Here is an 18783-nt window from a genome sequence, read left to right as displayed (position 1 = left end):
CTTAGTTGGGTCTTTGTTTTGGAGCTGGGGGCAGAGGAAATATCGCTTGTAAGACTGGAATTAGTCCTGATTACAACTAAATCCAGCAGCTCACTCTAGAGAGGAAGGATTATCCAGTGGCTCAGGTACTAGTCTAGGACTTGGGAGATCTGTGTTGAAGTCCTTTCTTGGCCCCTGGCTTCCTGTGGGGCCTTTGGCAAGTCACTTAACTTCTGTGTGGCACACTGAAAAATGGGGATAATAGCACTGCCCTATTCCACATGGGTATTGTGGGGCTAAAGACATTAGCAACCATGATGTATTCCAATGCTACAAGACTGAGGGTCAGATAAGTATCAAAGATAGATAGGACTCATTCCAGTCCAGTTTAGGATGTAGTGGTGTCATTCAGAGCTGAGTTCTGTTTGCTAGTGAATGGGTTGGGTGTGGTGAAAGGAGGTAGGCATTTGGGGACAGAGACAATAGATGTGTGGGAAGGTAATACCCAGAAAGAGGCATGAAAAAGGCATCTGTTAGGATGTGTTGCTTTATTTTTTTCTTAAGCTTATAATTAGGTAATGGGCCAAATTTGACATGATCCTACTCCAGTGCAGTCTGAATTTGATCCTAAACAGATATGGCATCCAGAAACCTCCATGTGGATGTTGGTGGAAATTATAACGATAATCGTACGATTGTGATCCATATCTCAACCGTGTTTCCATTCAGGAACTGAAGAATATTGTAGACCATTGGTGCCGTTTTCCCATGTTACCAGAAGGCAGAACAATGAGATGCCTATTGGGGTAAAGGATTCCAGAAGCTTTATTTTCCTTTCTTATTTAAAACAGAAAAGTTTTAAATTACATAAAATGAATGGCACGATGGCTTATAAAAGTATGCTGATTACAGCTGTTTGCTGCCTTTCTTTCTGTGCCCTGAAAGCCAAGGATTTCCAAGAGTCAGGTGGAGTTCAGACTTGCTGTTTCCCACTGCTGTAAGTGGATCTTTCCCACTAAAGATGAGCAAAAGATGCTCTCTAGCCAGTGCTTGAACGGCATGACCTGCAAGTCATGGTAATGACATACTAACCTTGCTTTCCTGTGGAGTCTGCCATCCTGCATTTCTGCCCCTTCCTCCACTTTGGTGCTACGTCTCCCATTGAGCTGCATGTCTGGCTCCTAAACATCCCTCTAAACAAGCACCGAAGGCATCATCTAATAAGTTAATATATAATTACCGAGAGTGGTGGGGTTCCCATGCAAGCGCCCAGGTGAGGACACCACCAGTTCAGACACAAGAAGCTTTGCTAACTTAGGTTAACACAGGTCAGTTATTTGGATAAACTAACTTTGGGCAACTAATTATTATCCTGTATCAGAAAAATGGTTCACTGGGTTATCTGAATGTCTGCTGCATTCAGTGAGATACCATAGGGCCAGGCTGTGCATGCTGCTGGCTCTCTGTACCATGGCAGTGCAGGAGCAGACGGGGTGCATGTTCAGGGTGTCTCATCATGACACAGTTCTAGGGTTGGTTCATGACGACTTATTTTGTGTGGGACGAGCTGTTCAGTTTTGTAGGGGAGAAGTCCTATCCTGCCACCTAGTGCCAAACTGGAGAGAAAGAGAGAGCCAACAAAAATTATCTGTCGCTCTCCTTTCAACCCTTTAAAAGGATCTGTCTGTGGTTTGGGTGGTGGAAGTCCTGATTTTTTGGGGGAAATAATTGGCAAATCCAGAAACTCGGCAGGTGAGCCTGGCCTGATGTTGTTGGGAGGAGCTGGCAGAATTGGCAATGATACCAAGTGGATATAAAATCATGGTAATTAGCGATACAAAAGATATCACAGATCACTGAGCGCATCTTGCTACCCATTTAGCTATTGAGCCTCTGCTGAGAATGCCAGAAAGGCTGCCAATTTGTGTGAGTTGTTGTGCGGCTATTTATAATGGGGATACAGAGATGGCTTCAGACCCAAACTTTAACTCCGTTTCCGTAGGCCTAGGGTGTTGTGGTTGCCCTGGCCTGGATTCTGTATAGAAGATCTGATGTCTAAATCAGAAAGAAGAATTGATATGATGCACGGCCTGAAACACACACAGGAAATTAGATGTTCGGCTTCTAATTTGTGCTCTGGAGGCTTTCAAATCAGCAACCTGGCTGAGAGGGTTCCTGTCTCTCTTGCAGGGCATCAGCAGCTTAGCCCAAAGGCAAAGTCTTTGTTCCCCTGTTCCCTTTGCTATTCTGCATCTCCCTCTCCATGAATTGCATACATGATAATTCAACCTCCTCCTCCTCCCTCGCCCCTTCCCCCTCCCTCCCCCCCCCCCCAAAAAAAAAATCTCATGGGCAAAATGAGAAGCATAGATCTGACATAGAAACATACAAAGCAGGATGTGTAAAATGGGAGAGGGACATGGCACTGCTCTGACAATGCAGAGATTTAAAGGGAGAGGGGGCTTCTGGATTTTGCAACCTTTACTGTTGCTTCTGTCTATGTTGGACTCCTGAGAAATCTTCCTTATCAGCTTCTCTTTGTGCCTCACAGTGCAGTCACTGGCTTTCCAGCAAGGTAGATTAGGCAGGACTCCCTTCCCTCCCTATCAAAACTGCTCCTTAATTGGCTGCATGGGTTGCTGTTTGGTGACAAAATATGTCTTCCAGGGACTGAACAAATAATCTCCATAGCTCTCCCTCCAGGGACTGAGTGAGCTGCGTACACAGCATACAGGTTTACATTCCAGCCTGAAATCCCAGGGAAAGAGGATTTCTAATTGACTTGCGGCAGGCGTCTTTGTGGCGTCTGTTAGCACAGCCTGGCTTTCTTGGACAGAACAATGCTGTGGCAGAAGCTGGGGCCAGCTGCAAATGCCATGGAGTTATGCAAAGGCCTCACAACCAAATGCAGCAGTAGGAGGTCTGCAAGCATGGCAACAATGCGTTTCAGAGGAGGCACATACATCCAGCAGTTGTCTCAATGAAACAGACAACAGTGACAGAGCAGGACCAGAGCTCTGCTTCCAGGCAGAAATGCCAAGGACCAACTTCTCTGGTTCTTAAGGGGAGAGAGGGTGAATTCTGTGACTTCACTAGGGCAGCTCCGGATAGTGGCTACACCACTGCAGCTACTCCTGTTTCTTCTTTTGACAGTGCTAACATGCCTTTGATAGACACGTGACAGGCTCTGGGGTAGAAAGGGAGTAATGTAGGTTTAAAAAAAAAAAAAAAAATCTAATGTCCATCAGTTCAGTATGGGCCAAATCCTTCTTCAGGCAAACCAGTGAACCCAATGGGAATTGAAACAGAGAAGTTTTGTCTGAGTAAGGCCCCTCTCTTTCTGGTGAAATGTGTAAGATGGGTGGTTGAAATAAGGCATTGATCTATGGAGAGTGCATCTTGGCCAGATGAGCCATTTAGGATTAGGTGTTTTATTGAATTTCCATTCTATTATATTTGGCCTGTGGAGGAATGTGTTTACAGTCACTGGAATACTTTAAAACATGCATCATTCTGTTTCACAACTTGGCTACGTTTTGTCCCTTTGTAATATTTTGTGCATTGTTGCTATAAATATCTATTAGACAGAAACGTGCCCCCCCAGTCTATGAACTGTGCATTACTAGTGATGAGGGCCATGCACTGACTATTTTTATTTGTATTACGGCAGAATCTACAGGCCCCTTCTGAGATTGGAGTCCTGTTGTGTTAGGCATTGCACAGATGTATGGTATGAGGGACCCTGCCCCGAAGAGAGTACAGTCTACTTAGGCAGGACAAGGATGGAAGGGGAACAGAGGCACAGGAAAGTGACTTGCCGCACATGACAGAGCAGGTATAAGGCAGAGCTCAGCCTGGAAGCCACCCAGAAAAAGGGTGTGTTTTTTGGTGGGGGTGATTGGGCTGTCTGGCTTCAAAGGAGCAGAAGTGGTACAGATCCCAGCTGAGCTCCACTAAGTACTCAGATATGCTCTCTGCCATTTCTGTTATCCACTCCCCTCTCTAGGCTTGGTATGTCCTCTGTGAATTCTTAAGAGTTGGATTTCCAGCCAGTGCAATTCACAAAAAAGGGGGCAACTGGTGTAGTACAAAGGGAATCACTCCCTTTCCTAAAATGGAAGGGAGTGTGAAGTATAGAACTAGAGTTGCTTCAGAAGCACTGGGACTTCCATGCAGCAGCAAAGGGGTGCTGGCCTGGATGAAAACAAGAACAATCATGCATGGCAAGGCGGTGGGGGACAGCTAACCCTACGTGCCTGCAAGGAAGCAGATCTGTTGGATCAGAAAGGGAAATGAAGCTGTCTTTTCTCTTCCCTCCCTCTCCCATTTGTGTGTGACTCCATGGACTTCAGTGGAGTTACACCAGGTGTGAATTTGGCCCATGGTGTTTCTATCTATCTAGGGTCTCTCCCATCACTGTGTATCCACACCCCTTTAGTTAATTCACAGCAGCACCCTGAAACTAGGAGTGGACAAAGCATTAGAAAGGGACTGGAAGGGACCATGCTGCCTACACATAAGTGACTGGGTGGATTACTGCAATAGGCCTCTTCCCCCTCTCTGGGCCACAAGGCACTTCTTCTGCAGCACTGTGACAAATACACAAAAACTGGGTATCACTTGAACACACAATGTTATAGTGTTACACAGGCATAACTGAGATCAAGTTTAATAGACTCATGGAAATGTAGGGCTGGAAGGATCTTGGCGAGACCAGCTAATCCAGACTGTGTGATGAGGCAGGACCAAGCATACCTGGACCATCCCTGACAGGTGTTTGTCTAACCTGTTCTTAAAAACCTCCAACTGCTGGAAAGTCCATGATCTCCCCAGGTAACTGGTCAAGTGCTTAACTATCCTTATAATTAGGAAGTTTTTCCTAATATCTAACAAGTCTCTCTTGTTGCAAGTTTCCTTTTCTGAGTTCATTAAAATATCCCTCAATGAGTCACACTTCAGTCAAGATGTTTGATGCATTCCTGATTTTCCAAAGAGCTGGCCCTGGCGAACAGTGCACAGAGTGTAATTTTTAATTGCTACCTCGCTCCGTGAAGGATGAGGTTGCTCGCCTATCAGTTCTCTGCCAAGGAACCAATATTTGGGTTCATCAAAGTGAAAAACCCATTCCCTTAGTCTGTAAAGAATCATCCCTTACTGCCTAGAGTGAGCTCAATTGCCTGGCTCCCCAGCAGCTGCCACCAGTACATTGCAGTGACTAGCAGATGCAGTCTAGTCTGAGACTTCCAGTCTTGACTTAACACTTCCTTCTTAGATCGTGTGTGATTACCTGGAGCAAGAAGGGAGGTGGCATCCATAAACAATGTTTTTCCCTTTTTCTTATACAAAGAAACAAATGGAAATAGAATTGGTGCCTTTATATGCACCCCTACAATAACAAACCAGCATGCCTGTCCAGTGGAGAAAAACAGATTCCTCCCAACTACTTGCTATGAAGAATAAATTTAAATAAGTCACCTTTTCAAGGTAGGTAAAATACCTTGACACATTCCATTCTGAAGTACATTGTGTACAAATAAATCAAAGAAGCTGGTGCTTCCAGGTGCTCTCTGCATTCTTACCTCTTGGAAATAGTTACTAATTATTTCTACAGAGCCATAGGTGTGTATGATGCTTTATATCATGGGCCTATGCCAAGGATCTGACAACCTAGACCATGTGAAACGCATAGAGCTTTCTAAACTGAAAATTGGTCCAGACATATGGCATGGGGCTAGCAGGAAAGTGCAGAATAAGGGAGGGCATGCTGAAGAAGCGATTTTTCCAGTTCGGCTCAGCAAAGATGCACAAACTGATCTGGATCCAAGAAGAGCCAGTTTTCACCTGGGCCTGAACCCAAACCTATTTTATAGGTTGCTAACATCTTATTTGCAGCTTTGTTACTTCTTCGGTGCCTGCTTCATACGCTCCTCTTTCCTGGTACTGAGCTTTTACCTGGCTTTGCGCAGCACACCATGAATGTGATTCATGAAGGTTAGTCCCCTGGCGTGCCAGAACTCTCTGCTGGCTGCCTGATGCTACCCTGCTGAGGAGACACCACTCATCAGCATCACAGGCAAGACCTGCTGTCTCACCACAGATGGCCACATCTCCCTTGGCCCTTAGCACAGGACAGGCAGGTGCGTTGCTGTACAGGTGGAAATAGCATGGGGGAAGCTATTTCTAGTCTGATGCAGCCGCCGCTGCAACCTGCATTTGAGATAAGCGGGGGTGGGAAACTGGTTTCTCAGCACAGATTGTGTGTGTGTGTGTGTGTGGAGGGTGGAGAGGTGTTTATTGCCTCATTCAGCAGCAGAGTTCTGAAAAGTGGCCAGGCAGCTGCAAGAGGAGAATTTTAGGGATCTTTAGTAAAGCAGGGTGGGGCTGAGGGGGAAGGAGAAGATTGTTTAAAGACAGAGCAGAAACTGCATGATGAAGTGATAGCTAAGGGTGCCAGCATGGCACTGAAAACTGCTCCCCCTTCACAACTAGCAGGTGTTTTTGAGGGGCATGCGCTGTCCTCGACTCTCATGATCTGGTTGGTGCTTACACTGAAGTGAGCAGGCTCAGCTCTGCTCTCGGCTGCAGCCCTGTAAATCCAGAGGAACTCGCTGGCATTAGTTACCCGGGCATGACAGAGCTCAGGAATTTGCCCAGTGTTCTCCATACCCCAGGAGGTGCCTTGTAGCCAAGGGAGAGAGAGTGCTTCACCCTCCCCCTGCCACAAAGGACAGTGCTGAGATTTGACAGCTGGATCAGCACTCCCATCACTGTAGCCTCAATTAGTTCTCCCAGTAATGGCTGATTGAATAATTAGCTAATCAGAGGCTGGGGAGGTAAGGAACTAATTAGCCCTCAGCTGACCAGCCTGATTAAACAGCCAGGAAAGCTGTGTTACTGAGGGGGAGGATGGGTTAGCTGTGTAGGAAGGTTGTGTGTGTGTGTGTGTGTGTGTGTTTTGGGGGGGAGGGAGAGTTTCTGGGGTAGCGGGGTGGGGCCAGAAAATGGCCCTGTTGCAGTGGGCCCCCGAGTGCCTCTTACCCTCCCCTCTGGGAAAGGCTAGTTTGGGCCACATCCTTCTCAGGTGTGTGGGGGGCCCTTTATCTTTACTGGTCCCTTCACCTCTCCCAGGGAGCTGGGGCCTGATGGTGATGCCCCTTGTTGTATTTTGCTATCTGCATGCTGGCTGGCCAACCAGATCTCCAGAGGGAGAGAGGCCAGATTTCTGCAACTGAGCAACCAAGTGCACTTCTATGAGTGAGCGTCACTCTGACACAGCTGAGGCAAATCCGTCCATACCGAGGAGTGAGTATTTACAACTATTGGCCCTGCCAGCTGTCTGCCAGACACGTCTCAGATGAAAAGTGCTTTGGGAAGGCAAATATTGCTGTCGTGGGCAGCCCAGTGTTAAAAGAAATATGCCCTTCTCCCCCTGTATGAGGAAAGGGACAATGCACTGTTACTTGGGCTTGAAAATGAGCAGTGAGAAAGCCAGTCCTCTAAGGGCTGCAGCAGAGTGAGCTGCTCTTTTGCTGCCGCAGTCTCCTGAGAATATACCGCACAGCAGAGAAATTTGCAGAACTCTGTGATTTGCAAAGCAGTCACCCCGTTTCCCCTAAATCTGCTCGTTTCTGTCTAAGGGCCCGTCTGCGCTGCAATCCCAGGGGGGTGATTGCAATTTCAGTAAACATATCTGAGCTAGCTTTAATCTAGCAAGCATTGCAGCTTCACTGCTCTGTGACCCAAACTAGCTAGATTAAAACTAGTTTAGGTAGGTCTATGCAAGCAGTTTGGTTTGATCCACCTGTGAGGGCTCGCAGGGTGGCTTTTGGAAGACCTACTCACCTGGGAGGCGTGGGGGGTGAGATGCACCACTGCAGGGATAGTTGCATTCTTGCTTCGGAGCACTGAATTAGGCAGGGAGCCTCTGGCAGCGTGGAGAGGGGTGCATGCTTAGAAGTAGTTCATTGTTCTGTAGACTGTGCACACTTCCCCTGGAGTTGCCTTATCCCACCCCACTGTACCCGCCTTTAGAGTGTTTAAGGCCCTAGCTGCACACCCTCCCCACACCTTGTATTTGTGTGCAAGCACCAGGATTCTGGCTGCCTCCTGGGCATAAGAATGGCCATACTGGGTAAGACCAATGGGCCATCTAGCCCAGTATCTGACAGTGACCAGTGCCAGATGCTTCAGAGGGAATGAACAGAACAGGGCAATTTTGAGTGATTCATCCAGTCCCAGCATCTGATAACTGGAGGTTTGGGACACTAGAGCTTGGGGTTGTGTCCCTGACCATTTTGGCTAATAGCCATTGATGGACGTATCCTCTGAACTTACCTAATTCTTTTTTGAACCCACTTATCCTTTTGTCCTTCACAAATCCAATTGCAACAAGTTCCACAGGCTGTGAGTTGTGTGAAGAAATGTTTCCTTATGTTTGTTTTAGACCTGCTGCCTATTAATGTCAGCAAGGGACCCCTACTTCTGTGTTGTGTGTAAGGGTAAATAACACTTCCCCGTTCATTCTCCACACCATACATGAGGCTCTAGACTGCTATCCCATCCTCCCCTTAGTAGTCTCTTTCCAAAACTGAGCTGCCCAGTTGTCTTAATCTCTGCTTGCAAAGAAGTTGTTCCATGCCCCTAATCATTTTTGTTGCTCTTCTCAGCAGCTTCCCAATTCTAATATACTTTTTTGAGATGGGGTGACCAGAGCTGCAAAGTAGTTGGGGTGTGGATGTACCACAGATTTAGATAGTGGTATTTGTATGGGGCAGCCAGGATCTATTCCTAAAAGTACTTGCTTGACTATGCTGTATCCTCCGTGCATCTCAGTCATAACACCCATTGATTTCAACAGTAGCATTAGGCCCACTGTTTGCAATGTGCTTGTCTAGCTACAGCCTTCTGAAGGCATTGTGGGAGACCTGGAAAATAGTTACTCTGTGGACTCTTAGAGAGCAGCAGAGTGAAAAATGAGGAAATAAGTGTCCATGAAAATAGCATGGAGATTGATTAGAAATAATGGTACTTGGTACTTCTCTAGCATCCAGGGGGGTTAAAACACTCTTATAGCACCCTGGTGAGGTAAGCAAGTGTCCTAAACCCTATCTTACAGATGTGGAATCTGAGACCCAGAAGTGTTAAATGACATGTCCAAATCCCACTCAGTGTAATGTAGCAGATCCAGGACTTGATTCCAGATCTCAAATTTCTAATCTTAAATATAACCTCAAGATCATCCCATCTTCCTCCTAGTATCTCTATCAATAGTCTAGAGAACATAGGCTTTTCAGGGAGGGGAGGAGTGAGAATCTCACCCCATTCCCTAATGTACTTTAAATGTCAAAGTCCAAGTGTTTATTTAGTCCAGAAGAGTATCCTTTTAAAAAATGGAAAGCCTGGCCAAAGTAAGTCAACTTTAGCAAGTAACACGAAAATAGACATTTAAGAGGAAGTCCACACACTGTGTAGAGTCACCCTCCTTGATTTGGCTTTATTAGCAAATAATTGAATAACAAAACAACAAAGTTCAGATCTAACCATTTCCCCAGGTTTAGCTGTTCCATGGGTTCCTCCCTCAGATCTACTCAGCCCACACCGTAGATACTCTTTAGAGAGCCCCTTTAACATCACATCTATATCAAGCTGGGGTAATGAGCTGCCTGCCTCAGGGAGTCAGCAGAACCCACTTAACCCTCTCTCAGCAAGATCAGCACCTGCTAACAGGGTGGCATGTCTCAGACCAATTCTCCTTGCCTGTTATAGCATCCACTTGGTACCAGTTGTGATCATGTTTTTTCTGCTGTGTACAGCTGTCCACTCAGAACTGGACTGAGTCCCACCGGCTCGTTTTACATAGGTCACCAACTGCTGTGGAAAGGTAAAAACTTTCAGCCCTTGCTAACTGAGGCTGGATTTGAATCGGCATTTTTCCCTTCTAGGTCACTATGTGCCATTATCAGTTCCCTGGGCTATCTGTCTCCCCACAAACGCTTCAGTGCTGGAGCACTGTAGAGTCCCCATCTTTTAAAATGGCTTTGTGGGTGATCACAGACAGTATAAGAGCTTTATTCCAAAAGCAGGACGATTAACTGAGAAAACCAATAAAGGCAGAGGACATGTTTCTCTGCTGCATTGTACCTTGCATAGTTTTACACCCATTGCATGCAGGTGTAAATGGTAGGGGTGAGTAGAGCCCTAGGATTGCATGCTTTGGAAGAAAGAAGAATAAAGTGGAGCTATGACCATGTTATAGATGATAACGAATAATACAGAGAAAACCGGCTAGATGCTTCTATTTACGTTTTCCCACAGTAATCAAACAAATGCAAAGGCATCTAATGAAATTTAAAGGCCACAATTTTTAAGTGGGGGAAAGGGAATATATTTCCCTGTACAACATACGGTTGATCTGCTGAACTTGCTGCCACATGATATTGTTAAAGTAAATAGCCTGGTGTAATTATATTTAAAAAAAAAAAAAAAAAAAAAATTTAGACTCTTGTGATTAAAAGTAGTGCTTGCTGTAGCAGCAAGGAAGCTAAAAATTGTAATGGCTTTTGAATTTCCTGGTTCATAGCATAAGACCCAGCTGGAATCAGGAGGAAATGTCTCCTCTGGCAGAGCATTGCACAGTGAGATGCATTAGAGGAATTTACGCACCTTCTCCTGGAACTTCCAGAAGTGGCCACTGTGGAAAAGAGGAATTTGGATAAGTGGATAACTGATTAGGGTGACCAGATTTCCCAAAGGGAAAATGAGTCATCGGGCGGGGCTCGCCTGAGCGTGCATACACACACGCATATACACACACACACACCCCGACTTGCACAAGCTGCTTGTCCAAGCCCCACCATGGCATTGCTGCTTGCCTCCCACCAGAATTCCTCCACGCCCCACTTTTTTGGCAAAACTGCTTTGCTTAAATGGTACAAATGCTCAGTTTTGCAAAAAGAGTCGGGATGTCCGAGACAGGGCTTAAAAGGGGGACTGTCCTGGCCAAAATGGGATGTATGGTCACACAGGCGACCAAATGAGCTGGTATCAACAGCCCCTAAAAGACTCCCAGCTGGCTTTTTTAAGCACATAGGTACAAAATCTAAGGGATCATTAGGCACTGGTTACACTTCCGGGTGGTGATTAAGTCCCCACACTTTGATGCCTATGACTACTTTGAGGCTTATGGGAAGATTGGTTAAGATACAAATGCTGCTGAGTTAAAGTAAGCTTGCAGATTACTGTTCCATGATGTTGAGAGGCACTGTTGTCTAGTGGTTCAAACAAGAGACTAGGTGTTAGGGCTCCTAGATTCCATCTCTGGCTTTGCCACTAACTTGCTACATGATCTTGGGAAAATCACTTAACTTCTTTGTGTCTCAGCTTCCCCAACAGGAAGAGCGGCAAATACTTACTATCTTGTGGAGGACCATGAGCAGGTTTTATTAATGAAGGTTTCCAAAGCATGCTGAGATCCCCATAGAGATGGAGCTAGAGAAAGTAAAAAGTATTATCAATTGCAGGAGATTAGCTGCAATATCAGAACATAGGGGGGGTGAGAGGCTTGTTTTAAAATACAGCAGATCAGTTTCTTAAGTGGGATTGCTCTGGGTAGCCCCAGAGAAAGGTAATACTGCTTGACTGATCAACTGAGGATGCCCTGTGTTTGTACCTCCATGTTAGTCCAGTATCTTGTACAACAGGGCCCTAGTCCTGATCAGGGCATCTGGGTTCTCCTGTAGGATGAACATAAGTGCTGCATTCTGCTAAGAGAATTGCAGTGCTGCTGTTCATGTAAGCAGTACTCACCAGGGCCTCTCCTGGGCTGCATGGGCTATATTTTCCAGCCAGTGCGCTGCCAGCTAGAGGCACAAATAATCCAGACTCTCACAGCTGGCGTTAGTGCTTTATTCTCATGTCCATGTTTATTGTGTTCACATACAGCATGAGCAATGTGGAAAACACCAGAAATCTTGCATCACTGGTTTGGTTTCCTGGACAGTGTTAGAAATGGTGACTTGACTGTTCCTACCATATCTGTAATATCAGGAAACCCTGACTGCCAAGGAGCAATCCAAAGTTCTGCTGCCGTTTGGGACGTGCCCAGCTGCATGTCCACATCTTGCCCCCTAGCTCCCACAGTGACCGACTTTTGGTGAGCTTTTTTTCCCCGTCTTTTGGTTTGGATTTGTACAAAAGCACAGTTTGTAAAACCGATCATGTTAATCCCCAAGGAATGGCTATTCCCTTCCCCATTATACCTCCCCCCGATCAACACCTCCCCCCAGACTTCCACCAATGAACACATATACCCTGCCCCTAAATATCTTGACACTGCAATTCTAAGTCACATGTCCTCTCCCCCCTCCCCCAGCCTCACTCTATTGGCCCTCTGATTGCAATTCCCTTTGTTTGGACATTAATACAAACCACACAATGAAAAAGAATTGAGCCAGGCTCATGGGGGAGATGCTCAGCTGGGCTCTGACACCAGTCTCTGATGCACTCAGCAAAGCCCGACAGCACCTCTGCCCTGGGGCAACTCCCATCCCGCAACTCAAGGCCACAGGCCCCAACAGTTACAGGAAAAGGAAGAAATGAAATAACCTAGGAGGAGACGGTGCTTTTTGTTTAGGTTTCCCCCCTCCCCCCTCTCCTCAATAGCCTCTGGGGAATATGCCAAACCCTACAGCTCAGTTCCCATCTTCCCATGAGATCCTGCTCTGAGGCCATGTTTGTTGTGAGTATCTGCGTCCTGTTTGGAATGAGGGGGATGGGTTTGGCAGTGGGGAAGAGGGAGACAGGCTTTCACTGAGAGCACAGCAAGTCTGGGATGTCAGTAAAGGCGAGAGAAGCGCCAAAGGAAGCTGGTGAAGCTGGCCTTCTGTATTGTGTTTGCACTCAAAGCTTTTCTTGCCGCAGCTTCAGTCTGACAGCAAAGGCCTGCCACTGAATCACCTTTCACAGCACTGCTGGGGGAAGTCACATGGGGTGTCCTTGTCTTCAGCCACAGGCTCAGTGCCTTCCACGCTCCCCTCCTCCTCTTCCTCCTTCTCCTGGTGGCTGCCCTCGTGTCCGCTGGACAGCTCAGCATCACAGTCGAGGGACTCATAGATGGTGGGCAGCGTGGTCTGCTGGCTGAGGCGTTTGCGCAGGCCCACCAGCAAGGGCTGAGGCAGGGAGAAGATGTCCACGTTGTTGCCGAGGTCAACCCAGGCCAAGCACGGGAACTTGTTTGTGTCCTTCATGGTGTCGGTCAGCTCCTTCGTGGTGGCTCTGGTCAGCCGGTTGCCGTTGAGGGAGAGGTGAGTGAGTTTGGGCAGCGCCCAGAAGAAGGGCAGTAATAGGCGCACCATGTCGTCATTCAGCTCGGTAAAGCTCAGGTCCACTGTGGTGAGGTGGTCCCCGTTATTCTGTAGGTAATAGGCCATGCGGTGGACATCCCGCATGGTCAGGGGAATCCCTGATAAATCCATGGAGTCCTGGGTCAGCTTCTTCTGCAGGCTGGTCTTCAGGCTAACAGGAGAGGAGAGGAAGCTCATTAGAAATATGGACATGGGAAAAGGAGGGAGCTTGTTAGGAACCTGGAAACGGAACCCAGCTAACATTTCCTTGGACAGAATATTCCCTTACTAGATGTCTTCTCATGCATATCCTCTTGGCCAACCCTAGCCGCAGGGTTGCTGGGCCACTGTGCAGAGGGCCAGGGGATGGTGGGGTGGGATTTGGTTGTGGGGGAGATGTCCAATGATCAAGTTCTAAAGTGACTTTAATTAACTTAAAACCCTTGTAGCTAGGACTCTCCTTTACAAAAACACATTATCAATAACCGAGGTGACAACCCTTATCAAATGGTCGGGTTTGCACTGCTCTGCATTTCTGTGGGTTTGCTGGGTCCCTAATTGAGAGCAGAGAGCTCCCAAGCCTCAGGGCTGTCCTTGGATTCACCTGCTGTGAAGCAATTTCCCCACTGTAGGGCCCTGGTGGGTCTAACTTGGAGCACACTGAAGTCAATGGGACTATTCACATACTTCACAGGTACCGGGCTGAATTGGGGCCTAAGAATAAACAAACCCTTTCCAGCCTCCCATCCCCATAAATCTCTTCTAAAGGAAGTGGCAGGGGCCTGTGCCCACCTCGTGGTAAGGCTGCTCAGAGGAAGCAAGGGGGATGCAGAGAAACAACACGCAAAAGGCAGGACAGTCACAGTATTCTTAGAGGTGTTAATAGTAATAGTGAGGCTGTCACACTCTCTCTATAGCCCTGCTCCATATTCCTCAGTCTCTAACAATCTCATCTGAGAATGTGTTAATAAATGTGCATTAACGGCTACACTAACACCTAAAGGGCATGCTGGACTCTGGGATGCTCTCTGATGCATCATAGAAATGTGAGCCGGAAAAGGCCTGCCAGGTTGCCCGATTCATCTCTCGGCCAATGGAGAATGAGTCCCTGCTCTACATTTACGAGTGCTTGTGTGGCCTAGTTTTAAATGCCAGTGCGCTTCCTAGGGAAATTCTCTCCCAATAAGCAGGCTGTGTATGGAAAGCTCTGATCTGAAGAGTCAAACAACCATTATGCTAGCTCAATAATTAATAATATATTACATTCATGTGGCGCCACTCAGCCGGAAAGATCCCAAAGTACCTTACAAACTATATTTGTATGGCCGTGGTTACATCCTGTGTGACTCCAGCAGTTGTGCAGTAGGTTAAATGACTATATGAGATACAAGGTCATGAAGAATCAGGACCACAACTTGCATCACCCCCTTATAGAAAAGCATCTGCCATTGAACTAGGTGTGGGAATTTAAATGAGCAGTGAATAATCCTCCACATCAGGCTTGGCCAGGTCCCTTGATTAACCCCTTGTTTCTTCTGACAACTGCCAGGAGAGCTTTAATAACCCTGGCTTTACAGCTCACCTTTAGTCCATCACTGAAAATGCTGCACAAGACTGGCAGAGGTAGGAAAACGCTCTTCCCATGTAGGTGATTTGATCTGGCGTGGGGATGCTGTGTAAAATCGCATCTAGGACTGGACTCCAACACAGAAGAGGATGAGGCATTTATTGATGTTCTTTAACCCCTCAGCAGTGCTGGGCATTTGTCTGGGCAGCAGATTTAAATGTATACTGATTTGCCTGGAGCTGATCATCAGATGCAGGGTAGGGCCAGGTACATTGAGCTGCATGGGAGGGATGCACCAGGTACTGGGCCAAACAGGAGGCGAGTGTCTCCTGGATGTGCTGGAATATCAAGTCGAATGGAAAGAACAGGATTCCCAGGCTCATTGGGTCGGAGGGGGAGAGGCACCAAGTACATTGGGCTGGCCAGAAGTGGTAACATGATAGATGGGACTCGATTCTCTGATGTAAATTAGGAGCGACTCCATTAACTTCAGTAGTGTAAAAAGGGGGTCCATGAGGGCAGAAGAGAAGGGTATAATTAATAATAATACCTAGTTCTTAAACGGGAGGCACTTGAAAGGGCCAGGCTTCCCCTTCCCCTCCTGCAAACAGAGTTGCACGTCAGACCTCCATTCCAGCCCCCAGTGGTTCCCTCAGAGCAGACTGCAGCAATAAGTCACATGTCCTGCTCTGCCTGGGGCAGGTACCTTCTGTCTCTCTCCCCAGCAACAAGCCAAGACCCAGAGGAGGCCACAAGTAAGCAGACAAATTATCTTCCCATAACTGATTCTTCAGCCAGGGCTGCTGCTGGCTGAATGCACTTAGCCTTCCTCGTTCACTCTGTAGCAGGCCCTGCCTTTCTGCCTGCTGCTCCATTTCCTCCCCATCTGAGTGATTCTCATTCTCTTCCACTCGGTGCCCACCTGTGTCTTTCACGGTGGCACTGAGTTTCCTTGCTTCAGCCCTCTGGACTCCCTCTGGATTTTAGAGGCAGCAGAGGTACATCAGCCCCCTCCCCTCATCCCTTTTCCTGTGTTGGAGTCTATCCTCTTTTGCTTTAAACGAGCCTCTTTAGGTTAATGCTGTGGAAGCTGCAGCAAGAGATGTGTGCTTGAGCTGCTGCTGACACAGCTCTTGCCAGACCCAGGTGCTTGGCTACAAGCCAGGCATGGAGCTTCTCTCCCCGTGCCAGGCCTGGAACTTCTTGACCATGAGGCGCACAGAGTGACCTGTTTGCTTCCCTGCTTCCCCACCTGCTTGAAGGAATCCTGCCCAGTCCTGAGAGACAAAGGAAAGAAACTTGTTTACACCAGCTGGTTCTGGGCTTGGGTCCAGTATTGCTCATGCACCCTCCCTACTATAGTTTTGGAGAGCAAAATCCTGACATCCTTGCTGTAACGCTGGGGGGAGTTGGGGGAGCTTATCTCTGAATTACTGGACAGCTGGTCTCTTCAGATCCCATCCATAGCACTGCATTGACCTTAGGCTTTGCATCACAACAGCCAGAATGATCCTTGAATGCTCCTATCCGTGTGCAACAGATGAGAAAAATACCAGGTTATTCACAGAGAAATGGGTCGTCGACTATCTCCTAATTTCACAATAAAAATGGATGCAAAAATTGCCACCACAGAAAGCTTTTTGTGAGACAGGATAGCTGCAGAATCACAACACTTTCTATTCCCACAGCACAGCTCTTTGGAAATGGTAGGCCAGATCCTCTGCTGGCGTTGATTGACGTAGCTGTATTGAAGTCAATATGCCCATTCACACCAGCGGAGGATCTGCCCCATTATACAGAGATGGAGCATCTGCTTATGATCTCTGCAGCAGGCTGTGTGTGAAAGAATTCTCCCTCCCCCTTTCCTGGATGTGGAGTGGCTCCATGGGGGGCAATGACTGATGGAACTGTGCACCAGTGAATCTATTGGCCCCACCACTCCCCCAGCAATCTTTCCCCTGGGTCTAGACCTGGGTTACACAACCCTGGCAGGGCTTCCCAAAATCTTGCAGCAAAAAGTGAGTGAAGAGAGCAAGGAACAAAGGCAAGAATGATCAGCCCCCTGGGCAGGAGAAATGGGAAATGCCTTCTGCTCTTAGTGCCGCCAGGGCAGGTGATGGTGGCATCCAGGCAAGTCTGACAAGCGCCATCCAAGCCACTGTGCCATCAGGTGTCTCCTCCATTGTGAGTGGCCTGGCTCCCCCCATGACACCATTCAGAACACTGGCAAAGCCCAGCCCATCACTCGGGGCCCTTCTCTCTGGGGTGTCTCTCCCTGACTCCTTCCTCCAACACCCTGGGAAGGCACAACACTCCACAGGGTTTCCTAGTGGGGCCCAAACCTTCTCCCACTGAAATCAGGGGCAGTTCTGCCATGGCTTCAATGGGAGCAGGTCCTTCATATTGTTCCATTAATGGGGGCTGCTGGTCCACAGCCACCTGCTGCCCCAAAACCTCTCTAGTGGGCATTGGTGTGACCATTACTGGAATACCCTGTTCAGTTCTGGGGCCCTTAATTCAAGAAGGATGCTGGTAAACTGGAGAGGGTTCAGAGAAGAGCCATGAGAATGATTAAAGGGTTAGAAAACATGCCATGTAGTGATAGAGTCAAGAAGCTCAATTGATTTAGCTTAACAAAAAGAAGGTTGAGGGGTGACTTGATCACAGTTTATAGATGATCACAATGGTTTCTTCTGGCCTTAAACTCTATGAATCTAAAACTATCCCACCCGACAAGATTACTGGTGCTGAACTCGCTCTTCAGCTTCCATTTCCCAGACGCCTCCCCTGTGCGCCCCACACAGCACCACAAACCTGGCTGTGTGAAACTCACACTGCACCAGGCACACCTGTCCTGCAACCCAGGAAACCACAAGACCAACTGTAAATATCCTCCCTGAAATGGATATTGCCTTCTTCTTGGACAGGAAAACAGGGCGTACCAGCCAATAAGGGACGAAGCAGCACGCCAGGCGTGTGCTGGCTACTGGACATGGAGGCACTCTGGTGGAGGAATTTGTGGAAAGAGCATTACAAGACAGGCTTCTGCACATCTGCAGTCCCCTACCTCCCCCTGCTTTTCTCCTGGATAACAAACAGCCTCTCTGCCCACTGTCTCAGTGTGCACTCCGACTCCCTGGAAGCTGGTGCTTAACTAATGCAGGAACTTTGCAGCTGTCTAGATGAAAGAATCATCCAACAAGAAATTAATCTTGTCCACCAGGAGTCACCAGAATTCTGTCCCTGGGGCCCGGCCCTCTATCCCTCAGGCTCTCGACACTCTGAGTCAATAGAAACAGGCTGAGCTGTGCTCATCAACACCGATTCCCACTTCCCCCTACTCAACTTTCCTCTCTCTCATCAGCTGCACTCCTTGGCACGCACAGTGCAATGCCGCAGAGGCTCCGAAGCACTGTCACAATGCGAGGATTACAGAGCAGCCCTTTTCCACAGCCGTGAGGGACGCTTGGCTTTTCTCATGCAGCACTAACTCCCTGGGTCAGAAGGGCTTGTTTCTTTAGCACAGGGGGGCGCAGACTTTGCCTGGCTGAGGGCTGCCCTGATAGCTTGCCAGAAGCCTGGGGCTCACCCCAATTCTGTATAAACTGGAGCATGCTGCAAACTGAGAGGTGGCTAGTGGAGAAGGCAGCGCCCAGCCTGCAGTGTTTCAACCCACCTGACCTGATGTTGGGGACGCTAGTGTTTCTGCTAAGGGGTCTGGGTCAGATTTCAGGTGGCTCTCTAAGTGACACAAGGGCTGCATGCTGAGTGACATGAGCCATGCCCATCCCTCCTCAGCTCTCCCAGCTGGACAGAGGATGGGGGCTGATGCCAGTTCTAAGTGTCCCCCCCCCACTAACAAGCTGCTTGGGCTTCTCAATCCCTTTGTCCTGCTGA

The 18783-nt window shown here is 47.9% G+C and overlaps 1 protein-coding gene across 1 annotated transcript in view; it reads right to left on the bottom strand.

Moving 5' to 3' along the window:
• Positions 1-11883: 11883 nt before the first annotated feature.
• The window catches only part of LRRC75B (leucine rich repeat containing 75B), a 33143-nt gene continuing 26243 nt past the window's right edge, over positions 11884-18783 (bottom strand). Inside the window, exon 4 of the mRNA XM_067550272.1 lies at positions 11884-13491. Coding sequence (XP_067406373.1) covers positions 12930-13491 — 562 coding nt within the window. The 3' untranslated portion in view covers positions 11884-12929. The remainder of the gene's footprint in view (positions 13492-18783) is intronic.

This window comes from Emydura macquarii, unplaced genomic scaffold, assembly GCF_026122565.2.
Source record: "Emydura macquarii macquarii isolate MOO-44397 ecotype Brisbane River unplaced genomic scaffold, CSIRO-AGI_Emac_v2 contig_1254, whole genome shotgun sequence".
In the NCBI taxonomy this organism is placed as follows: domain Eukaryota; kingdom Metazoa; phylum Chordata; order Testudines; family Chelidae; genus Emydura; species Emydura macquarii.
This window is presented reverse-complemented; position numbering and strand designations above follow the sequence as displayed.